The 26,767-nt window shown below is 35.6% G+C and overlaps 1 protein-coding gene across 1 annotated transcript; it reads right to left on the bottom strand.

The window, feature by feature from the left end:
* Positions 1–1,474: 1,474 nt before the first annotated feature.
* On the bottom strand, positions 1,475–26,752 carry tnfaip1 (tumor necrosis factor, alpha-induced protein 1 (endothelial)). The gene is made up of 7 exons (XM_028806738.2): positions 26,625–26,752; positions 24,430–24,785; positions 23,925–24,094; positions 5,478–5,567; positions 5,329–5,381; positions 4,938–5,133; positions 1,475–4,533 (listed from the first exon to the last, which is right to left on the bottom strand). Exons 2-7 carry the CDS (start codon positions 24,671–24,673, stop codon positions 4,297–4,299), a joined length of 990 nt encoding a protein of 329 aa, XP_028662571.1. The 5' UTR covers positions 24,674–24,785; positions 26,625–26,752; the 3' UTR covers positions 1,475–4,296.
* Positions 26,753–26,767: the final 15 nt, after the last annotated feature.

The following is a 26,767-nucleotide window of genomic DNA, read 5'->3' as shown; positions in this document are numbered from 1 at the left end:
CTTCCAACCTAGAAACTCAGAGCAAAGTACACATTTACAACTATGATAGTTACTATAAATAGAATAACAAAACATAGAAACACCATATAAATTACACAAAGAAGTATAAAGAGATATCCACCTGTATTGTAAATATAATTGTGATTCTTAAAGCTCAAAACAGAAATAATAAAAGTAAATGACAATGTGTAAAGATATTAAGCCATGATAACTTTGCAAAATTCAGTCTACACCAGTTCCAAAAAAAATGTTAGTAGCACAGTATTCTACAAAAAAAGACAGCTGAACCTATCAACTAAACAATTCAATATACAATATACAATGACACTACTTATTTTTTTTATATTACTTATTCTATTATTTTTATATTACTACTTAAAAAAAGATATCTCAGGCACCGCCGTGAGTGGCAGCTTTTCCAGCAGCTCTGTGTATGACTTTATCTTTTTACTTTTTTCTCTATTTCACTGATCACTCCTACCACTTTCTTTTATGTGGACCTCGTTCCCTGGACACTTTTTACTACTTGTGAATTTCCCCTTGGGATTAATAAAGTATCTATCTACCTATCCACTTCATACTCATGATTTAAGTGGAAAATGATGGATTCCTGATCCTGAGATCAACACTGGTGATGCTGATGTTTCACATCCATTCTGAGTTCCCATTTTCAAATTTAATAAGTAATACTAAGATTAACATGGTACTGATGGTATACAGTATTTCTCCTCCACAGTAGTTTAAGTTACCTTTGACCTAAAATTGTGATCATGTTCAAAATGTCTTATAAGAAAAGGGACAAAGAGATTACCTTCTTAATATGGCAAAAACATATTACAGAATTGACACAAATGTAAACTAAAAACTATTGTAAATGTCTACTTGCAGAAATACAGTTGGACTTCCTATTTATTTTTATGATCATTATGGCAATGTTCTGAATTACTGATATTTTAAGATAGAGGCATTTTGATTCACTGATTTGTGATACTGCTCCAGGAAGCTCTGGGGATACCATATTTCACTGACATTAGGAACAGGAGCAAGGGAGTACTGGCACCTGACTTCAGTACATACTAAAAATTATTTCATACGTGAAAGGTTAACTCAGAATGGTCACTGATAGTCCAACCCAAAAAACTTGTTTTTACCAACATGACAAGGGTTTACAAAGTGCAGACAAAATTTGAAACTAAATCTTATATTACACAGTATTATTATTGTCATATGGTCAGTTCATCTTCACACACACATTATATATATATATTATATATATATATATATATATATATATATATATATATATATATATATATATATATGTGTGTATATCACATGCACTACACTAGTACTGAATAACCTGAACTTGTACAAAGGTAAGTGGTAAAATGCCGTAGGTTTAAAAAGAAATACGGCATCAAAAACTGAAAAATAATTTAATTTTCAGAGTCAAAAAATCATTTTTCAGGGATCAAGTAATGAGTTAACATCTTACAGCTTTTCTGCAGCAATGGAAGTTAATTAAGCCTTGAATGTTGATGCAAACAATCCCTATGAGTGTCCAACTTTCCTTGATTTCGTACAAACCCTCTGTCTATACAAAAGCAGTGTTAGAACAAACTGTGTTTGCAAACATACTGTCATCTCATTTGTCTTACTGGCTGATCAGTGAGAAAACAAACATTCTGAGGATAGTCAGGTATCATAGCAAATACAGCAACCATACATAGACACTGCTAGTCTCCTCTCCTACCTATATCTAGAATACATGAAAAGCTTTGTTTTCTCTAGATTCTTGGGTTGGAGAAGGGTACACACTCATTGGAAGAGATTGTCTAGAAAATTACCAACTGTATTATCTCAATTGCACTGTAAATCACAGAAATGCTGTCTGAAGATTTAATAAAGGTATATTTATTGTAATAAATAAGACCAAAATAAAATGGCTGTTCAATAAGTAAAGATACAGCATTTTTTAAAAATGAAATACTATCCTCTGACAATTGTTCAGCTATTCAACCAGTTTTTGTCTTCTTGTAGCAAAAAAATGTCCATAGTCATTATTCAACTTTTGCTCTGACATATATCTGGGATGAACATATGGTTACAAGTGTCTACTTTAATTATACTTATCAAACCATGTTAAATGTTCTTTCATTTTATACAGCCTATCATGTCATGAAAAACAATTTTTGTAAACATTTAATACCCTTAGTACTTAAAATATTAAGATTGCATGTTGCTCTTCCAATGCAGAAATAGTATCAACAAATTAATGAGCTGCATAATATTATGAATTTCTTGGTCTTCACAGTGCATCAATCACAAATGTATGTCTTTATTGGAAGACCCTTTAAGTAACTGAAAAGTTTTGGGGAAAAGAACAGCCGAGCCAAAATTTGTAACAACAAAAAAATATGTACAGTTTTTTTTTCCTTTGTGTTATTTTTATTTTTCTCCACAGTGTACAATCCATTATTAACACTAGCAAATCTTAATCATCATAGGTAATTGTCATTCATAAAGCATGCTACCAAAGAGGAGCTGGGCAATTTATGATGTGACATTTTTCATTTTGGAGCAGAATGCTATCTATAATCTTCCTAAATGACTTAAATTTTAAAATCCTGTTCTAATTAGGTGTTTGCAATTCCATTACCATAAAATACACAACACTCAAAACCAGTGGTCTTAATTTCTTATTGGAAATATGCTCTCTCAAAATACTCATATGCATCTAATTATCATTTTAAAGGTATTGTTAAAAAAAATGAATGCTGTTCAACATGTTTGAGAATTCCTGGAAAATAATGCAAAACTAAAACCATAACAAAAACTGAGGAATGAACTCACATTTGCATGGAATGATATTCAATAAAGTAATAAAATAAAAAAATAACAATAACTTAACAGACAGCCATAAACTTAAGAGCAATAGCTGTGTATTAATGTAAAAATGCCACTGAGATATTAAATGGGAGTAAAATGTAACAATTTAATGAATTTTGTGTTTTTTGTGAGCAGAAAAAATATTCAGTAGTGGCAGGATGCTTATTCTAACTACCAGGAAACTACAATTGTTATCCTTACAAAAAAAAGTGTAAAAATCAGTGCTAAAGGAGTCTTATTTTGACATGTCAGTGGTCACAGGCTAAGAATGCAAGACTCAAAATATAACTAATCTTGTCAGCTTACCAAACTAAACACATTTACATTCCTTATCAAAGTTCAAGGTATGGCTGTTTTACAACCAATATGAAAGTAATTAGGATTGAAGACCTTTAAAATCTGAATTCAGTCTTAGTTTGTGTTTCAACAAAATTTACTAATATTCTTGAAATAACTGAAAAGTCTAATATACTGTATGGTATACAAAAGATGCTCTTAAGAAATTAACAAAGTAAGTTCACCATCTTGTCTCACAGAGGCAGAAAAACTAAAAACTGGCTAATGGTACACAAATGAGGCATATCATAGAATTATCTCCATAGGGACAACCTGTTGTTACATTTATATATGTATCCACATTTTATATACATACATTAATAGTATATAAGAACATCAGCCTCTGTACCACATTTAAAAAGAACATTACAACAGCCTATGATTAAATAACTAAATAAAATCATTCACCATGTCATTTTATTAAAAGAAAATTGTTCTTATTGTTAACCAAAAACCATCTGAAAGTACTAAAGCACAGGACTGAGACCATGGCGATGATATATTTTACAACACAAAGTGCCTTTACTATTTGATTACTAAAACTTACAATCCCCTTTACTTCTTTTCTGAGGTCACCAAACTGTTCACCACCATTACTGCTAAATCACAACACCCAGTTAAATTCAGATATAATAGTTGGCAATTACACATTAAACCAAAGCATTAAAATTGAATTGTTGAATTAGGGAAAAAAAACACAAAAATTACTAAAGGAAGTGTCTCTAGGATGCAAAATACATCCCAAAGCTAAACAGGCACTGAGATTTACTACATAATTAAATCCTTATTCTTATAAAATATAAATATCATAATTCAATTATGAACAGATCTATGGCATACTTCACACTTTAGTTAGTTTTTTCTATCTAGACCCTATTTATACTTCAATTCTCTTTGAGCTTTACTGTTTTTTTTAGCCTTTCTTGTTAAAAACAGTTAATTTATACTGTTTGTCAAGGCTAAGGACCAAATGTTGCCTTTAAAGAAAAATTAGGCAGGTTTTTTGTTTTATACCTTTGCTGGCAAAGGCAAAAAACAAAGAACACTCTTGATAGTTAGTTCCTGATATATTTAATCCCGGTGGCCAGGCTGGTGCCCCAAAGATCTGTCATCGTAGGTGCTATATCTCTTAATGTGAATCCGGCGGACACGATCCCTCAGCTCCAGCACCTCATCATCCTCACTTTGAGATCCTCTGTGTGTGCCACGGCTCGTTGCTTCAAGTAGGGAATTGTCAGGAATACGCTGCGTTTCATACAGCATTACATTCAATGTCTCCTCATAGATACGAGCCTCCGGAAATTCTACCTATAAAACATCATAAATACAGAATAACCACAATCAATGCTTGTGATTAATGTGTCTTAAGTCTTTCTTTGATATGTCAGATTGCCTGTATTTAAGATTGGAGTTTTTCCATATAACAGTGTGTACATTACTGCAATGTTAAAATAAAAAACATGTCATGTTAAACAGGATCCCTCCAACTACTTGTGGGGAAAAAGTACTGAAATATTAGGTGTATCTTACAAGGTCTGAAAATAAACAAAAAAAACACCGACCAAGAGTATTAAAAAGGTTTGCAATCAGATTATGCATTGCTACACTAAAGACTGTAATACAATTAATATTTAACACAGTCATTTTAAACAGGTTTCACAGATACACATGGTTAGCCTTGCTTAACTTGACATTTCCACCTTCTTAATTACCTTAGTCTGCTTCTTCTCTGTAGTGTATACAATTGACGTACAGCACACCTCTGCTAGCTTGCGCCCTTGACCATAAAAAGACCAGCAGCAGATTTCGTCACCAATTACATCCTTAATAAACAGTACGCGTCCATTGAAGCGCAGTGACAGCTTATCAAAGAGTTCAATATTCTTTAGAAGATTGTCATCCGAGTTACTGGAAATATAAAAAAATATTCAAAAACAAATAAAAGTGACTCAGTTTAAAACCTGTTCCATATAAAATGTCAAAAATGTTTTCTCTCTCTCTCCTATGAATAACAAAATAATTATCTTTAAGAAAATGGTATTTTCCATTCAGTGTTTAGAACAGGATGCAATTTTTTAATAGAAACAAGAAAGTTATTTTTACCTTGTGTAGGAATACTTATTGTTGCTTCGGTTATAAAGCAGTTTCACAACAGGCTGAAAATAAGTTTAGAAAAAAAAAGTTAGGGATTCAACAGCTATTGTGACTGGGCAAGACTGATCGGACTTGAAATGCATGATGCAGACTGTTACCTTGGTGCAGGCCTCTATCAGGCTCTCCTCTTCCTTCAGAGAGGTGACAATGGGAATGATGCACACAGGGTTATAGATGTCATTCTTCTCCTAAAATTAAAATACAAAAACAAAACCAGGCTGTGAAATATTTCCAGTCTTTTTGTAATGATGTCCAAAATCTGCCTTAAAAACAAACAAAGTCTGTAAAGTTTGTCTATTTAGCTTTAAAGAAAACAGTAGTAAAATCTGGCAACATTTACTCCACTATAAGGATTATTATTTTATTCTATAAAACAACTGCATTTCAGAAAATAGGTCAAAATTATTAAGAGGAGCAGTAATATCTTTGCATGACCTGCAAATTTTCAGATTATCTTTTTAAGTGTCTAGATTATATTACATGTAATCTTGGCTATAGTATACAGTACAGTATACTGGAGTAAATCCTAATCATTATCACAGTCAATAACCAAAAGCTCTGATGAGATCAGAACTAAGGGCTTGCCTATTCAGACTACATCAAGTATCATAGCAAGTATCTGAAAAGGTTTCAAGGTATAGGGACATTTTCCTCAAGCATTAAAAAAGGTTTGAAGTGTTATCATACCTTGAGAACCAGTGGCATTAAAAATTAAAATTAGAAGTGACAGGATCTTGGAAAAGTTTGGCAAATGAACAGTGGTTATACGGTGATATTATGTGCACACCCAAACACACAGACCACATGTAGAATTGTGTGTATGATGATTATAGGACTTGCTTCTAAAGAAAACTGTGAATGTTATCCATTCGTCACTGCGAATCACACATTGTGAAGATGAAGAATAATCCATGCCTTTGGAAAAACTCAGTGCCGGATAGCAAAGCAAATTCTGTGCGCTGTTTATTAATGGTAACATTTTTCTTATTTGTAATTAGGTAAAACTGATAATTCCAGTATCACTGTCACGCCCCACAACACCATTCACTAATGAATCAAAAAACTACTCAACGTTAGTTGTAATATACCATTGACTTATGCGCTTACTTCCTTTTCTATTGTTAGCATGTCCAGATAGTACTTCTTTTAATAAACACCTGTTATAACTCCTAGAAATATAATTTTGTGTGAGCTAAATATAACATTTTAAATTACATAAAACATGTTGCAATATTTTTTCTGGCTACTTAATGGCCATTCATGTTGTGCTTATACCTACAAAAAAAAAAGAAAAGAAATGTCCAGCAATGATAGAGCACAAGCCAAGCCAGTCAGTTTCAAAACCTCAACAGGAAAAATTAGTCTTTATTACAAATGGAATCTGCTAATTCTAGACCGACCAAATACTGGGCATGTCATATTTTCCTACAAGTATTTGCTTTTATTACTATTTTTTTTTCTTTTTGACATTGTCTGTAATTTTGCAAGAAGGCTCTATAAAAATAAATCTTAATATAAAGGTTTTCTTTTAATAAAATGAAAGAAGTACTTAACCATAGTGAAAATGTCATTGTGAGAACAGAAGCATGTGCTTCCAAAATAACAAGAACATAAGAAATTTTGTAAAACAGAGGAGACCGTTCAGTACATCAAGCTTGTTTATTTAGCTAATAGCTAAGCTATCCAAATAGCTGATCCAAATAATTCTTCATGATGGTCAGGGTTTCTGCTACTACATATCTTGATTGTTCTAGATTCCCACAACTTTTGCATAAGGAAGTGCTTTGTAACTGCAGTCCTAAATGCACTTCCCTTTAATTTCCACTGGTGTCCTTGAGCACGTGATGTATGGTTAAGTTGAAAGAATTCCACTGGATCTTCTTTGTCAATGTCTTTGAGAATTTTGAAATCTGGCTTAGATCCCCATGGAGTCTCCTCGGCCTGACACTAAACTAGTTTAATTTTCTCTTCTCTGTCAAGTAGGAGGCATGTCCTTAAGTCCTGGGCTGCACCTTGTTGCCCTCCTGTGCACAGCTTTAAGTGCTGTTGTGTCTTCTTTGTAGTGTGGTAACCAGAACTGCATACAATACTTCAGATGTGGTCTCAAAAGTGCATTAAATAGTCTGAGCATAACATCCCTTGATTTATATTCAACAGTGCCTATGATATCCATATTACTAACCGAGAATGGTAAACCAGATATGGACGCAGGGACCTGCCCGTGGACGCAGGAGACATAGTGCGCAGGCGCCACACAAAGCCCCCCTCCCCAGAGTGAAACGGGAGAGATTACGAACGTGCGCAGGTGCCACACAAAGCCCCCCCGCCCCAGAGCGAAACGGGAGAGACTATGAACTGTCTGACATGCCGCAAGCAGGATAAAGCGAGGTCAGAAATAAAAGACAGAGTAGGAAACAAAGTAAATCGTCATAAAGAGGTTAAAGAACGGGGCCAAACACATGGAGAGCAGGTTACAGATGATGAAAACTGGAATGCAACAGCTTCAAAAAAACCTAGGCACGAAACACATGCACAGCGAGATACAGAATATAAAAGCAGAAAAAACGACAGTTTAACATCCACACCACACATCGGAGGCAGACCCGGAAGGTGCAGGCGCCTACATCGCACGTCGGAAGGCATGGAAAAGTACGAAAGGCAAAGGCGCCTACACAGCATGGTAAAACCCGACATAATACGGAAGGTGCAGGCGTTGCCGTCATATTGTGAGTGGCACTAATGTGTAGTGAAGGCGCAGGCGTCACCGCCATATTGTGCATGGCACTACTGCAGAGTGAAGTTAGGAATCATGTGCTGCTTGGGATCGTACAAAACGCAGAACGCGACCCACCGTCTGAAACTGCGGAGGCAAAGCAGGCACGGGTTCAAACCGAACGAGCTCGACTGACGGATATACGCCTACAACGTGCGTCTCAAACCGCAGAAGCAGGGCAAGCACGGGTTCAAAACAACGCAAGCTCCTACAACGCGCGTCTGAAACTACGGCTGCCCAGCGGGCACGGGTTCAAAACCCCGGGGGTAGGCGAACGAAGCGAGCAAGGGGCGAAGCCCCCTTGTAACCTAACATTTTATTTACTTTTTTATGTGCTTCTGCACAATGCTTAGATGATTAAAATGTTGTTTCAACATAAACCTCTACATTCTTTTCAGAGGTTGCTTCCAAGTAGCACAGTGTCTCCAATCTTGAATTTATACTTAGACATTCCTTTTGCTCGCATGTTGCACTTTGCGCTTTTCTGCATTAAACTGCATTTTCAAAATGTTTACCCAGTTCTGAAGCTTGTTTTTTTTTAAAAATAAAAGTCTAAATAAGAATAAAACTGCTACTGCCATTGAACATTTTTGTGTTGTTATATATTGGGTATAGACAAGGCTTTCTTTTAATGAAGAGGAATTCCCATTTATACATTTTCCGAGGTTACAACTGTGCAGAAAATAAAACTTTCAAAAAATACAGTTAATGAAACTTTGTGACGGGCCTGAGAATTTAATTTTTATCCAACCCTTTTGTATACCCTATGCTTGAGATGTTTTTCTTTTTAATTTCTGTCCTAATTTTTTTTTACCCTTATACAAGGATTTATTACAGTATATGAAGAATGCATGGTAAACGGGCAATAGTTATGTTCTCTCAAATGTATTGTGAGAAACTAAATTTAAAATAAGGTGAATAAATAAATACCTGCATTTTACCAGTATCATTTGTCATGGAATGAGAATATTGCCCCTCAAGTAGTTATTTATTTATTAATTAAACAATATAGTTTCCTTTTCATATGCTACCTTTACTTCTTTGCCACACCCAAGATGGTAGTAATGCGGAGCTACTTTAGATGGTTCCCGGATAATATTTAGAGACATGGAAGAATATATTCATTCTTATTTGTCACAGCACAGAAAGCTCATCAATTACAATAACAGGGCTTGATGAATCAGAATAACCACACCATGGTTGACAGTGTTGATGTGAGGTGCCAAATATGACATAAATTACTATTTAAACTGTATACAGTGTACATAGAAGTATATACTGTGATCCCTCCTCAATCGCGGGAGTTGCGTTCCAGAACCCCCCGTGAAAGGTGAAAATCCGCGAAGTAAAAACCATATGTTTATATGGTTATTTTTATATTGTCACGCTTGGGTCACAGATTTGCACAGAAACACAGGAGGTTGTAAAGACAGGAACTTTATTCGAACACTGCAAACAAACATTTGTCTCTTTTTCAAAAGTTTAAACGTACTCCTTGACAAGACAGAGATGACAGTTCCGTCTCACAATTAAAAGAACGCAAACATATCTTCCTCTTCAAAGGAGTGCGCGTCAGGAGCAGAGAATGTCAGAGAGAGAGAGAGAAAAGCAAACAATCAAAAATCAATAGGTGCTGTTTGGGCTTTTAAGTATGCAAAGCACCCCTGTGTGAAGCTCATCACGTGACAAAGCAGCCGCAAGAAAGGGAGCAATGTGAAGGTAGTCTTTCAGCATTTTTTAGAGGAGCATCCGTATCCTCTAGTGGTGCAAACAGCCCCCCTGCTCACAATATATTTGAGGATTAGGAATACGTGCTCTGATTGGGTAGCTTCTCAGCCATCCGCCAATAGCGTCCCTTGTATGAAATCAACTGGGCAAACCAACTGAGGAAGCATGTACCAGAAATTAAAAGACCCATTGTCCGCAGAAATCCGCGAACCAGTGAAAAATCCGCAATATATATTTAGATATGCTTACATATAAAATCCGCGATACAGTGAAGCCGCGAAAGTCGAAGCGCGATATAGCGAGGGATTACTGTAAATGAAATTATTTTTCACATACTCTATACTCTTTAGAAAGCTGTATATTTAATAGTGTTTCTCAAATTAACCTTAATGGTATTTGCATTAAAAATGCCTTAATTTGCCAAACATTAAGAATTCTTCCAAATGAGAAATCAAAACATTTGTAGATTTAGTGTACTGCAGTTTTTCACAACACCATTCAGCAGATTGATCCAGTGCCACTATGCTTGGACAAGCATCCCAAATGCTTAGACGTCATCTAGGGATGCTCTGATCAGGTTTTTAAGACCAATACTGATCACAGATTTAATGTTACTTGATCGGCCAATTCCGATAATGATTCCCCCCTCCCACTTTAGCCCTTTAAAAACTTTTTAAACGAAGTTCCTGCATAACCAGACACACAGAGCCTTGTGTTCTATATTAAAGTGTATTTTATTAATTAAACTCCAGACGACAGATTGTTCATTTTTTTATTAACAAAATTAAATTTTGTTGGCGTATTGCTCAATTACCATAAAATACAAAAATAATTAAAATTTTCTTAAAATACTTTAATAAAATATGTACAAAAATATGTATCGATAATACATTTGGCATAAAAGAAAATAAAATGTTTCTCAGAATTAAATGTCATATTGTTTATTTTTTCTGTAATGTACCTATCTGGAACAAAGCTTAATTAAAAAAAAATAATTCCACAATCTCTCTAACAAATTTATATATATACGCGCGCACACTCTCCTACAACATCAACTAATAGATATTGGTAATTAACACTAGAATTACCAGAGCCTACGAAAAAGTCCATTTGCACCTCTCCCTCAGCGTCTTTTGTCATGTAAATGTGCCGATTAAGACAAGCAGCCTGCTATTCCATCCCCCACCGCCGCAGACCGTGCACAAACTTCTTGGTAAAGTGAATCACTGAGTATCTTTTAGTGAAATTTGACCGATTTTGATTGGCACCTGATCAATCAGGCAATCCCTGATGTCACCCCAGATAGAATGACACAAATTATCTGATCTCTTCTTCTTTCGGCTGCTCCCATTAGGGGCTGCCACAACGGATCATCTTGTTCCATATCTTCCTGTCCTCTGCTTCTTGCTCTGTTACACCCACCAGCTTCATGTCCTCCCTCACCACATCCATAAACCTTCTCTTGGGCATTTCTCTTACCTGGCAGCTCCATCCTTATCATCCTTTTCCCAATATACCCAGCATCTCTTCTCTGCACCTGTCCAAACCAATGCAATCTCTCCTCTCTGACTTTGCCTCCCAACTGTCCAACCTGAGACGACTCTCTTAATATATTTAATTTTTTTAAATTAACATGTGTATGGTTTCAAATATTAATCTTTGACAAAAATGTAATAAATTAAATGTGTGCAATTATAAATTCTCAGAATCATACTTAATTGATTTTTAATCCATACAGCATGTAATTAACTGTATACATTTAATTATGTAATGTTTGTTTTTTTGTGGGCAGTAGGCATTTCAGTAAATATTGAAACACATTTCCTTTTCATATCACACTGATCAATTCCCAATTGGATTTTGCATAGTCAAATATAAAAATAAAAATGATATACTCCCTAATATGATAAAAATTATTTGTTTTTTTGTGGGCAGTAGGCATTTCAGTAAATATTGAAACACATTTCCTTTTCATATCACACTGATCAATTCCCAATTGGATTTTGCATAGTCAAATATAAAAATAAAAATGATATACTCCCTAATATGATAAAAATTATATACTCGTTAATAATAACTGTTTCCCATATGCATGAAACTGACAAGAGTGATTGTGCTCAAAACACAATAGCAGCAGAGGGTAAGATTCAGTTACTAGACTTCAACTGGCCTTTGTGCTCTGTTTCATGCTCCCAAACCATTATGTCATTAATACACTGCCTAAGGAATGCCTGTCTAGAAACAGAAGACTGCAGTTTAGACAAGCAGCAAGGGGGAGGAATATAAGCCCAAACCTATTACTAAGATTCTAGATTGTTCCTAAGTATAGACCGAGTGTAATTATATTGATCTTTAAAGCACCGCAGCCATCAACTAGCATTTTAGTTGCCACTATGGACAGATTTTGTTTGTCCTGGAAATAAGCGCATTATTAGTAGAGGCAAATTTATCTTTTAAAAAATAAAATGCGTGAAGCAAAATATTTTTTTCCCCTGGTACAGCAAATATTGCATTCAGATATTGCATTCAGTTTTACTTGTGTCTAATTTATACAGTAAATAATGACCATAGTCTTGGAAAATGTTCAGGCCAAGAAAAATCTAATATGGGCAGAAAATTCTGAATGCCTCCCAATTGTATTTTTTTTTTATTAAAGCTGACAATGAGCCAACTACCATGGAATGCTGTTGCCATGTCAACCAGTCAGGGTCCACTTTTCACCAATGACTACACAAGTCGCATCACTGGGAGGAGAGGAAAAAAAAAACTGTCACACTAAGAGCTTGGAGGTTAAGAGACTTGATACAGTAAAATAGAGAAAAATAAATATATATATATATATATATATATATATATATATATATATATATATATGACAGTAAATAAGGAGATCAACTGATGCATTTCCTCTTAGAAAGGCTATGTTGTTAAAACTTTCAAGTGATCACAAAAAAGGCTATGACTCTACATATGGGTTTTAATATTGAGAGCTGTGATTAAAAAAATGCAACAATGACTTTGTCATTGTAATCAAATTTTTGGAAAGGCTGGTTGAAGTTAGTCAAAATGTGTTTAGATATTTCATATTTATACTAATATAATATAGTAGCATAGCACAGATATAGAAATAGTTTTAGCAATACATTTGCTGTAAACAGCAGTATGAACAAAGAACACTTTTAGGTACGTTCGCATATAATGCACAAAGCACCTATTGTGAAAGCCTCTGTCTGTCTTTCTGTCTCTCAGCATAAAACTACTCTGCCCACTGTGGACCAATTTTGTTAAGATGTGACATACTTACTCCTCTAAGAAATTTGTCAAGACAGTTCAATGTTCATTCAGACATCATGAACAGATTGTGCTGTACAAAATTTTAAAATTAAAAAATATTGGTGAATTTGCAAACTCGTACATCTTAAAACAGAGAAACATTCAGTGCTACTTCAACTATGAACTAATGTACTGTTTTAATTTTACTTTGAGAGCAACTGTTTGAATTTGTACATTTTCCTCTTTTACTTGTCTGACAGAGTTGGATGCCCAATGCAAGCGAGTCAGATGCTGGACAAGATGTGTGCGCAAACAGCTCATACAACAGCACCCTTCTCCTGCTGCTTTTGGTAAGTTGACTAACAAGGTACAAAAAAAGTCACTTCTCTGGAATTTAATGGAAGGGAAAAGCAATTATGTGAGCATATACAAGAATGAACAACAATATTATCAGCAGACTATTATTATGAAGAACCAACATAACCAACCTGTAGCTAAATGATGTCTAAACTAATAACATGAGAAAGGCACCTCTGCCTTAAGTGACATAGACATAGGATGGATTTAAAAATGGACAGTGGCATCAGGAGTTGGGAGGCTTAAGTGACGTAAGCTCTCAATCTCTGGTGCCCAGTCCGTGATCATTCAGTCCAAGATATGTACACACTGTGTATCATTCACAGTCCCATTATACAATAAATCAGTTCCTTTTCAAGTTCTTATTTATAGAATTTTAACCAATTACTGTGTTTAACTAATATTAATAGCTAGATGCTGAACTTATTTCAGTTCCTTTTCTCCTTTCATAGGTTAATACTGATGCTGATTTTATGCTAAATTGGTCGGTCATCCTGTATTAATAGATATTTTTCAATTTCTAATTATTGGATACTAGTCTTATTGGGGGCGGCATGGTGGCGCAGTGGGTAGCGCTGCTGCCTCGCAGTTGGGAGACCTGGGGACCCGGGTTCGCTTCCCGGGTCCTCCCTGCGTGGAGTTTGCATGTTCTCCCCGTGTCTGCGTGGGTTTCCTCCGGGCGCTCCGGTTTCCTCCCACAGTCCAAAGACATGCAGGTTAGGTGGATTGGCGATTCTAAATTGGCCCTAGTGTGTGCTTGGTGTGTGGGTGCGTTTGTGTGTGTCCTGTGGTGGGTTGGCACCCTGCCCAGGATTGGTTCCTGCCTTGTGCCCTGTGTTGGCTGGGATTGGCTCCAGCAGACCCCCGTGACCTTGTATTCGGATTCAGCGGGTTGGAAAATGGATGGATAGTCTTATTGGGTATACTTTCAAAAATGGTATGCTTAAGAAAATTGAACCACAGTTAATCACAAAGCCTCCAATACTAACAAACATTAATAAATGCCATTTTGACATAATTTGAATTGAAATCTGTATAAAAGCTATTGAGTCACCACAAGATTATTTGTGCTCTGTTTTTAACTCCATTGTAAAGTTTTGTTAAAAAGCAAATATTTAAATGTAGTGTATTAGCATATGTAATTGCATTCTGTTATCAGTATTACTTCTGAATATGACTCATTGTTACAAAACTATTTCAGAAATAAAAATGTAATAAATGACTTGTGGATGAAGTAAATAAAAAATATGAAATGCTCTAACTTTCATATCACGTAACTTAGTCGCTAAACGCACTTCCCATGCATACATTGTCTGACTTGTTCCTCATACAAAGGGTGAATGATAATTTCAGAGACACTTCTCTGTAGTGGAATGCTTTATCTATAAAAAGTAACAGACAGCATCTTATGCGACAAAGTTCAAGTCTGATTCAGATAGATACAACCCCAACTCAGAAAAAAAGGACAGACAGTATGCAAAGCAGGGATTTCAAAATTCACTTTAACTTGTAATCCATCACAAACACTACAAAGACAAGACATTTGATGTTTAGTTTGGTCAACTTCTTTTTTTTTTTTCTCCATAAACTAAGGGGCAAAGCCCCCTGCTCATTTCGCTAAGCCAACCCTCCCCCACCCCCGGCCTGCACTACGGATACACCTCTTCATTGGAAAGAAACACTACTTTTCCCTGATGGCAACATGAATTAGATGATCTACAAGTCTCCGACTTAAAGTTTAAATCCAAACAATATATTCGATCTCTTTCCGTTGTTCTGTTATTTCACCAAGTAATAATTTCCGTTTGTTTGCACTAATGCAATCTTTACTTTCATTTTTTTTGTTGAGACTTTTGAATTTTAGTACTTTATCTCTAATGTGCTGTGCATGTGTATTGCGCCAAAGTTTTTGAACCTCTTTACAACGTTCTACTACTTTGTCTTTTATTTCCAGCCCTGGGTATGGTTAAATCTCTTGGCACAAAGTCTCGTCTTGAGGGACATGAAATTATCTCTCTGAGAAAGTCTTGTCTCGTCCCAGGCTAAAACGTTTAGTCTCATCCCAGGATTTTTTTATATAATAGAGAGATATACATCCATTCTTATCATTGATGGACAGCAAAACATTCCAAAAAATGTAGGATGGAGCAATTTAGAGCCAATAATGAGTTAAAAAAGAAAATAATGACATGAGTAGAAACAGATGATGTTCAACAGGAGCCTCAAGAATAAAACTGGCTATTCAGTCCCCTCCAAAAGTTTTGGAACAGCAAGGCCAATTCATATGTTTTTGCTGTGCACTGAAGACATTTGTATGTAAGATTAAAAGATGAATATGAGAAGGGAGATCAGAGTTTCAGCTCTTATTCTGTGGTATTTACATCTAGATATGTTAAACAATATTTACATCTAGATATGTTAAACAACATAGAACATTTTGTATCAAACCACCCAGTTTTTCAAGTGAGCAAAAGTACTGGAACAGAATGTTTTCAACTAAAATCAAAAATACTTAAAACTTGGTTGCATATCCCTTGCCCACAATAACTGCATCAAGCCTACGACCCATAGACTCCACCAGATTTCTTGTTTCTTCATTATTTATGCCTTTTGACAGCATCTTTAGTTGTCTGTTTTGCGGGGTTTCTTCTTTCAGTCTTCTCTTCAGGTGGTGAAATATATGTTCAGTTGGGTTAAGATCTGGTGAGTAACTTGGCCAGTCCAAAATCTTCCATTTTTTTCCTCTGTTGAAGTCCTTTGTTGAGGTGGCTGTAAAACTTTGTTCCAGAACTGTTGTGACTTATCCCTTTTGCTTTTTTGCAAATTCCAGTCTAGCTTTCCAATTTTTACAGTTGATGAGTGGTTTGCATCTTGCAGTATACCCTCTATATTATTGTTCTCCAAGTCTCCTGAGAACACTGGACTGTGATATTTCCACTCCTGTTCTTTGGACATTGTTCATGATTATTGTGATTATTGGACATTGTGAATTTCCCATTGGGATTAATAAAGTATCTATCTATCTATCTATCTGATGTTAGACTGCTGTTTTGGGATTTTTCTATTTGTCTGTCATCAGTTGTCGTTTCCTTGGGCGACTGGTTTGATGCCTGTTGCCCATTACACCAGTGGATTCCTTCTTTTTCAGGACATCCCAAATTGTGGTACTGGCTATGTCCAATGTTTTTGAAATACCTCTGATGTATTTCCCCCCTTTTCTCAACTTCAGAATGGTATGCTTTTCTCCCATAGACAGCACTCTGGTCTTCATTTTGGTCTACCTTTCTTAAATTCGAATGCAGTCTTCACAGGTGAAAGCCAAAGCTTAAACTGAGAGAACATATCTAGTGCTACTTAATAAAAAGAGAGTCAATTTTATATCACAAACCTGGTTAAAAATACTGGAAACAGTACAAAACTGGATGTTTTGATACAAAATGTGCTGTGTTCTATATTGTTTAATAATAGTAATAATAATAATACTAATAATAATTCATTACTAACATATCTAGATGTAAATATGAGGGAATAAAAGCTAAAACTCTGATCTCTCTTCTCATATTCATCTTTTGATCTTGCATGCAAATGTCTTCAGTGCACAGCAAAAAACAAACGAACTGGCCTTGTTGTCCCAATACTTTTGGAAGGAACTGTAAGCCAAAGTCAGAATTTATAAATCATTAACTTGCCATGGAAATTGGCTTAAAGTTCCAGAAAGTTTCATACTTAAGCAAGTCTTACTCAAGCTTTCTTGGTGTTGGCATTTTAGCAACTCCATGCAGCCTGACATTGAAGTGGAGAAAATCTTGTTTCATTGTGCATTTCAACAACACGTCAGTGACATTCTGGTGTCTAAATTCAGTTGTTCTAAACCTGTAATTGAACAGGGATCAACAACCCTGAGGACAGCCCTAGGACATCTAAATCAGCCTATACGTCAGTCATTCTCACAAAAAAGGGCACAAATAACATTAATAATGGAAAAACATGTCTCTAAGTTGCACTAACTTATTTTAATGAGTTGGAAAATTTCCGTGCAACATTCAGGTGTGACATTATTAAATTATTTGAAAGAAGTTTGGTAAAACAAAACAAGTCTGCCATGCCCTTCCTTAAATAGTTCCTTTGTGTTACTAGACTAGTTCCACCTATCAATGATGTTCATGCCCAGGTATCTGTAGCAGTGCACCACCTCCACCCCCTAAATAGTGATTGGGCCTTGAGGCTCTCTGGTGCCGCAAAAGTCAAAAACCAGTTCCTTGGTTTTGCTGAGGAGCAGACATTTGTCTTTGCATCAAGTAACAAAGATCACCAGCTGATTTCTGTACATTATGTCATTCCCTTCGTAAATACATTCCATTGGTACAGAATGACCTAAGAACTTCCACAAGCGACATTACCTTGTTTTATATTTATAGTCTGAAGTGTACAGGGTGAACAGAAAAGGAGATGGAACTGTTCCTTGTCCTGCTCCAGTGTTGCTTACATCCACATCACTGACAGTCCTTAAGCCTCACAAACTGAGGGCACCATAGATTTAACCACCTGCGTATCTCCAACCTTAGCCCTTAACAGTGATGGTCGGATGGTAAAAAATGTATAAAAATATTTATAAAATGTAGGGAAAAAAAATTTAATATCCATAGGCTGACAAACAATGTTTGCAACCTTCTAGTTATTCAAGTTTTCCAGGACAGACCATGCAGGAACAAGGAAGAAAAACATGCATGCATTTTAAAGAAAACAAATTGAAAGAAATACTTACCGGTATTAACAGAAAAATCAAACTATAATTATTACTCCACCTAAGTCTGTTGAATTCTGTTTTTTTATCACTTCCTCGTGCATACCTACACATTTTTTATAATACTATAAATAAAGTTATGTCATTACCACACTGTTGGTTTGACTTCACTGTTCTGTCAGATTACCTAATCATTTTCCAAAAAAAGCCAGCACTGACATGTAAAGATGCATGTTCCAACACTCCAGAACACCTTTCTATATTTTCCACAATAGAATACCCAATCAGACAGTCAGGATCTTCTGATACTAGCATTCTTACTCTTCTAAAACCTGTTTAAACAACTTTTGGCAACTGCTCATTAGCTTTGTGGCTTTTGTTCTCAGGAATGCTCACCTTAATTCTATTTGAATACTTTTCTTTGCATTCAAACCAAGACTAAATGCCCACCTGATCCGAGATAAGCATTTGCAGTTTATGATTTTTGGTTCACTTACATGATGCTTTTCACAAACTAAGAAAGAGTTTATCTTGGCTCAGTTATATCCTTTATCTAAAAACATGATTGAAAGGTTCCATTACCACCCCAGAAATATGACACAATAATGTGTTCCAAAATATAAACATAATTTCAATAAAGAAGTCTCTCAAGATCCCAATTCCAAGCAGCTTTCACATGTTAAATACTTTGTAAGTTAAAGATGGTTAAAATAAACAATTTTCATGAACAAATGCAATGGACAGTAGATTTTTAGATTTAACACATACAGTATTCTACGCTGGTATCATATTCTGAACAAGTGGTGACACATTCAATTCCAACTTAACTGACTGTAATTGCTTGCGGCAGGTGCACTGAGTAAGGCATATGAAGAAGAAAAGTTCAATAGGACATCCCTTTCATGCTTACCTCCCAAAATCTCAGAATATGTATGTTTACAACCAAATAATAAAACTGAAGTTACGTAATGGCATGACACCCAATCACTCCACTCCCACCACCATGTTGCATATAGTTACAATTGTGTCTAAAGTTTTAAATAAGTATTTATTAATATAGATACCATGATGAAGACTTAGAAACTCTGGAAGGATTTTCATTTTGACAATATTATTTTTCTTGAGGTTAGAGATCTTTATAGTCACATATATTACGAGAGCATATTGAAATTCTTGTGCCACAGTTGTGATGATGATGTATAAATAAATACAGTAAATATATAAAAAAGCAGAAGATAAATAAATGTAGCAAATAAGAGTAAATAAAAAATGTAACTACACCATAATTAGACAAACATAATTGTGAATTTCCCATTGGGATTAATAAAGTATCTATCTATCTAATTGTGAATTTCCCATTGGGATTAATAAAGTATCTATCTATCTATCTAAACCAGTGGGGTGGGTACACTACACAGTACAAAGCAGGTAAGATCAGGTTTGCATATTGTCAGTTCAATGACCTTATGGCCTGGGAGAAATCGCTGTTCCTGAAGCAGGTGAGGCTCCAGTTGTGCTTTCCAGAAGGCAGAAGTGAAAACAGGAGAGGAGCTGAGTGGCTGTCACCAGAGAGGATGGATCTGATTAAGTAAATGGTATGAAGCTGTAGAATGCCAGCTCTAATTACTTTAGAAGTTGTATGGACAGCCCTTTGGAAAAGTTTCAGATCTTGGCAAGTCAGGTAACCAAACCACACCATCTGGTTAAGATATTTTCAATAATGAAATGGTAGAAGCCTACTAGTGTTTTGGTTCCCAACCCAATGCTCTTTAGCCTTCTCAGGTAAAAGAGCCTTTGTTGAGCCTTTTTGGAGTATGCAAGTAGTGCTGACAGACAAGAAAAGACATTTGGTGATCTGGACACCCAGGAACCTAAAGCTGCTAACTGTCTGGACAGAAGAGCCTTAATGTGGAGCATGACTGCTCTTGTTCCATCTGAAGTCAACAATGACCTCCTATGGTCTGTCGACATTCAAGGAGACATGGTTGTTATGGCACCATATAGTCAGGTCTTTTACCTCCTTCCTGTAGGTAGTCTCATGACCGTTCCTGATGAGGACTTTCACAGAAGTGTCGTACACAAACTTGTTGATGTTGTTGCCCTCATGCTTTGCTACACTGTTATAGGTGAATAAACACCGATGTTGGTGAATTTTCCCAGCTAATATAAGGTGAAAAGATGACCATATATTGACACCTTGTTTATCACTTTCCATCAGGCTGCCAAAATTAGTTTTTAACTTTTATCCTAATAGAGATTCCTAAATATTTGAACTATGGTGAGATACTTAATAAAACTAATCAAACTGACACAGATTTCTAAGTTAAAGATTATTGAATGGAAATAATAGATTCTTAATCAAATTAAAATACATGGCTGTGATAGATCTTCAATATAAACCACAGATTGCACAGGGGTTAATGCTGATGTCTCACAGGTTTTGGAGACTGGGTTGTAATCCCAGTCAAGTTTTCATGTATAGCCAGTAGCATGTGCACAGATATTATTCATGTGATGTTACACATTCTCCCCGTGTCCATGTGGGCTCTACTCTGTAGCCTCCCTGATTTGCCTTCCACATTTCCAAAGATATACAATCTAGTTTATTTAGTGATTCTGAGTTTTCTCCAGTGTTTGGGTGTATACATGATTGGGCTGGCACCATTTCCTTCCTTCCTTGCAACCAGTGCAACTGGGATAGGTTCCGGCCCAAAAGCATCCTTGAATTTGATTAAGCAAGTTTAAGAATATGTTATATTACCTCAGTTAACAAATCCACTGAGAAGAAAACTCCTTATGTGAATTTCCCCTTGGGATTGGGATTAATAAAGTATCCATCTATCTATCTATCTATCTATCTTTACAATGAAGTCAACATAAAACACACTGTGGTGCAAGGGCAAGTACAAGTACCAGGAGAACACTGTCAAAGTCATGACATTAAAATACCTCCTTATACGGTATGATTGTTGTCTGCCATATCATTTGTACTATAGAATGCAAAGTTATTATACATGAATGCTTAGATATCTCACATGTACTGTAGTTATTTTAATATCTTTTATAAAGTATCAAATATAAAATTGAAAAAATTAAAATGTAAAGCAATATTTTAGCTAAAATACAGAATAGAGAAAATAGTGTTTTTAAGTGATGAAAAGATGGTTTGGGTATAATTGAATATAACTAAGAGACCAATAAATGTATAATTGGAGAAGCTGTTTTTTTAATGCTAGAAATACTACCTGCCAACTGGGAAATCACTGTTTTTTGCTGGCACATATTACTAGAAAGCTACAGAGCTAAACACATTGTAATGTTAGTGTAGATTAACATTGATAAAAGGACACTTCTCTGTAAGCAGGAGGCAAGTCTCCTCTGCTAAAATCTGTTGACTTGGGTGTGTATCCAGCAGCGCATCTCCTTAAGGATCCTGGCTTGGACTGGCTCATTGAGTTGGGTAAAGTGAGTACAAATAATGTTGCCTCTGACCCCAAGTAAGGTGCAAGGCTAGAAGTGGACAAGGCAGATGAGAGCACATGGTACTGAAAAGCAACCAAAGAAGGAGATGGCACTTTTGGTCACAGAATAAATAATGCAGCCCACACCACCTCAACCTCCATCCTGGTTGTCATAAAAAAATATCCGTATTTTTCCCATGGTACATCTTCCTACAATAACGAACTATAATAAAATGAATGTTAACAGGGATATTACTATAACTGTATTGTATTACTGTGTACAGTTCTCTTTTCAGCCCTTAAAGAAATCCAAAAAAATAGACTTGCTTTTCTCTCTCTCTTGAGCAAACCAGATTGGTAACAAGTAATGTATTGTCTCAATAATTCTCAAACTTAAGAAGAGGGTGTAATGCATACTTTTGGAACAAATAAAATATTCATAAAAATTTATGAAGACTGCTGTAGGTAAGTGAGGTTTTTTCAATTTCCAATTTTTTTCTTAATGATGTCTCCCAAAACTGTAGCTAAGAATTTTGTGACATTTCCATACTCTACTCCCTCTAGAAGCCTAAAGAGTCTTGCATTTTTAGCTTAGCTTTGTTTTATACATCACCTAACATTTCATACAGCAATTTATATTTGGCTTCTGGAACAGTAACCCTATTGATTGTTACAATCACCATCTGTTCAAGTGGTACAATGTGAGATATTGCACTTTACATTTTTTGCTGGGGAATGATTATATTCATTTTGTAATCCATCATGGTCATTTTACACTTGGTTAACATATGTAGGCTATTTACTAGCTTCTTTATCATTCCTTGTCAAATAATAAAATTTCTCAGACATTTAACTTGTAAATATCCTCAGTACTGCTGCACTCATACAGCAATGGAGTGTGCTGTACCCACTTTAACACTGAGCTGGATGACGCCCTGGACGAGTCCTTTTTGATGATCAAGCGGCCAGTTAGCTAGTATGATCTCTTCTGCTGCTATCTAACACTAAGCAGGCCAGGGTCTGCATCCATATCCTTTATCTCCACTACTATTTAAAACAGGGCACAATACGGATGCTCTTTTATCAGTCTCTTTAACACAGGAATCTCCACCTAAGATATTTAAGCACAGAATAGCCTGATAAAAATAATACCTTACATAACATGCCAGTGACTGTATGCAGTTCTAGGTATCACACTACAACAAAAAACATCAGCATTAGAAGCTATGCCAAGGAGAGAATTTTAAGTACAGACTAATAGATTAGAATTTCTTTAGTCTTTGACAGAAGAGTAGGCTGTGTAGGGTCTTCATCTTTATCAATGTGAGAATTTTGATCTAGCAAAATGACATACCCAATTTTTTTATCACAGCAACTCTGAGATTCTGGAAAAAACTAACAATTACATGGCTGAATCAGAAACCCTGATGACTTTTAAAAGCTATCTGAATTAAGACAACTTAGCTATTAGTTACTAAATGAAGTTGATGGACTGAATGATATCCTCTCATTTGTCAAACTTCTCATGTTCTTAAAAGTCAAGAAAATAAAAGTAAAATACTATTGTTAGAAGAGAACGTGTCTCAAGCATCCATTCCTACTATATGGAAAAGGTCAATTCAAGCATTCTTGAAAAACATTAAATCGGCTACATTTAACAGAGCATTATACTACCTGTAAACCTGTTACCCTTAATTATTTATACAACTTCCTCATGGAAACTTTTTGCCATTTCACCTTAAACTAGACATACAAAACACTGAGAAAGCTTTCTGGACAACTTGTTCACAGCTTGAAGCTCTCCCAGAAGCAATCCCATAAAAAGTCACCCAATCATGAGGCTTCAAAATGGTTTGAATTTGAATAAAGTAAATAATGTTCATTCAAACTTATAAAGAATATTATAATCATCAAAGTATGTCTTGTAATAGTTAATAAGTACTGTATTTGAAGTTTAATGAAATCTCATCAACGTTCCAACTATACTTTCCAACAGTAGAGTTGGTATTTCACTATATACAACATCAGGTTTACCATATAAAGGGCATAAAATTAGAAATTTAGACTCAGGCTTGCCTATAAATGCAAACTATAATTAATTAAATTCTTTAATATTCTCTTCATCAATTTTAGGGGGTCTCAAAAATATTAAATGATAAATAGTCAAGCTTGCTTTATAGGTTAAATTTAGAAAACAAGTATAAAGTACCTGCAAAGCTGTTTGACAGATGTCAACTAAACCCTGGATGAGATAATACTTGGCCTCCGCCATTAGCTCTTGAATTTCCTGATGGCTGTTTGGCAGTACAATAGAAGCATCCCGCAGGTAATTTAAAATAGTTCCAAAATGTTTTCCACATCGATCAATTAGGACCCAGCCTGAAAAAAGTATAGTAAAACAAAACTTAATTGGAGAAAAAAAAAAAAACTCTAATCACATGCAAGGATATCTTGGGTAAAATACTTCTCACTGAGATTTATATCTGCTGTTGCTCATGTAGCCCAGCAAAAAGTAACAGAGTAGCTGTAAGATGGTTTCAGCCAGAGAACTCATTGTGATACAATAAGAACAGCAATAATGTTCTGTTTCCCTGATCAGTTGGCTCCTTATTTATTGCCGTTTAAACTAGCATTTAAAGATACTTTCTGGTAGATGTTCTAAATTGATCTTCAGACAAATACTGGAAGTCCAAAGCATCCAATGTTGTACACACCTTCTTTATCAGTCAAAACTTCCATTCGTCCGCTGAACATGGCTTTCAACATGGTATCCTGTCGGGTCAACACCTGCACAGTGGCAAAGTATAGTGAGCCCCCAACATTTAGACGAACATACTTGTTGCCAAGTCTTCCAATGCTACTTCCACTGTAACTGCAGGTCATTGGCTTGTTGTTTATGGCTGGAGATGAGGGTGCACCAGAGGAGTGAACCTGGGCCAGACACGTTTCCCCAGACATATTCCTCTGTAGATAAATGATGACCCTGCAGACAGTAGGCTTCACCTCACCCGCCGTGGTGGCTACTAATGGAGCTACAGCCCGAGATTCTTGCTGTTATGTGCAGGCATAACTAAAAGTAAACAGGAAAAAGTGACGTTTAAAATGACAGCAATGAACATGCAGAAGGCAAATGACAACTTTCAAATGGCCACACGGATAAACAGATTGTCTTAAATTTACTATATGTATAAATGGACACGAGATGTAAAAATAAAACTCAATTTTTACAAAGATTACAATTTACACAATTGCAACTGAAGCACTCAGAAAAATTACGTTAATTTTTCTTCTAAATGTTATTATGTCACATGCTGCCATAAACATTTTATCTAGCTCGAATAAAATCATTTTGTATATTTTTTTAACATGCAATTGTGAGGATTCTGATGTGTTTGCATACATTAAGTTAAAGAAAATCATAAATGAATTAGCAGATGTCAAAAAGAAAAGAAAAATAAAACAGTGCTGCTATGAAAACAGCTTTTTTTTTGCTTGCTGGAAAACCAGGGATCTGCGTCACCAAAGGAAAAGAGAGAAGAGACTGGTGGGCTTTCAACGGAAGCTAATACTCTTTGGGGACATTCCTATCACCTTACTCAGTGGGGCATAGTTGGTCATTCCACTGGATAGCACTATTGTTCCTAATCAAGTTTAAACATGAAACACTGAAAAAAAAAAAGATTTCAGCAGCATTATGAAAACCTAAAATAAAAAAATAATCAAAACAAACAGAGAAGCTTTAAGTCCAGTAACCTGTGTCAAGTTTTCCCAACATATAAACCAGTATAGCCAGAAATCAAGATCATCCAACAAGAAAAAGGTAAATTAAAATCGATTTTTTTGGAAATACATTTATTTATGACAATGTATTCACCTACCCATTTTTAATAATACAAACGGGGTTTTAGGCTCGAGCCAATCTCTACAAGAACTTTTTTTTTCTGTTACACCCACTATATAAAATGTCCACTTTGTTCCAACTTAAAAAACTAAGTGTGTATCTCACTCACATAGAAAAAGGCTGCGATCAATTTACATTAGACTAGAATAGACACATTTTTTTAATCCCATGGGGAAATTCAGATGCATGCAGCAGCAGAACAATAAAAAACAAGGATACGTATTCACAGGACAAATAATACAGTCAATTTATCAATCGACCGAAATAAATAAACACAAATATTTTGCAGATAGTTCAAAACTTACCTTAACGAGTGCCCCGGCAGGAAGAACTGAATTGCCTGATAGGACAGCAGTGGGCAGAAAAGACCCCAAGAGGCGCCTCTTAGCACATTCGCATTTCAAAGCTACAGTGAATTTGATCGCAGTCTTTTTTTTAATTTTGAACTAATTTATAAAGGATGCGATGCACGCTTGCCGCGGTTTCGAACATCTTAATACGTGAAATTGTATAATGGAATGACACTATCGTCCTTCACAAAATCAGTCCAAGCTCAGTATCTATAATGTACATAAGGCAGCCTTGGGTCAAAATAACGTGGTTATATATACCAACGAGTTAATTTTTGTTTTTAACAAATATCGTATTAACAAAAACCTGCAAGACAGTTGTGGCGAGACCAAACTAAACTCTCTCGATGAGTGCTACATTTATTTCGAGACGTCTGTTAGCCAAACGGCACATACCAAACTGAAATCGGAACCAGCGAAAGGGTTTATTTTATCATCATATTATTTCATACTACTGGTTTTAACAAGGCGATTGTGAACTATCACGGGAGAAGTACAGAAAACTGAAATAGCTGAAGAGTAATTCGTTTACCGTTCACAAACGAAGCGGTACGTCCCATCATAGAGGACAAACTTAGTTGATTTGTTTTTAAACAAAATTTCCGTTTCCATAAGAAGTCCCGCGTTTCCCGGCCAATATTCATAATAATATACTCACCATCTGCTTCAACAAAAAAGCACTGGGCACACTAACAGAGAACGGTCTATACTCCCCATAATGGAGCGTAGTAAACACGGCTGTAGCCACAGCCCGACAACGAGTGCACTCGTAACTCAGGTTTTGTAGTTTCATCCTTCAGT

This window comes from Erpetoichthys calabaricus, chromosome 8 (assembly GCF_900747795.2).
Source record: "Erpetoichthys calabaricus chromosome 8, fErpCal1.3, whole genome shotgun sequence".
Taxonomy (NCBI): Eukaryota; Metazoa; Chordata; class Cladistia; order Polypteriformes; family Polypteridae; genus Erpetoichthys; species Erpetoichthys calabaricus.
The sequence above is the reverse complement of the archived record's forward strand: the minus strand, read 5'-3'. Positions and strand labels throughout refer to the sequence as shown.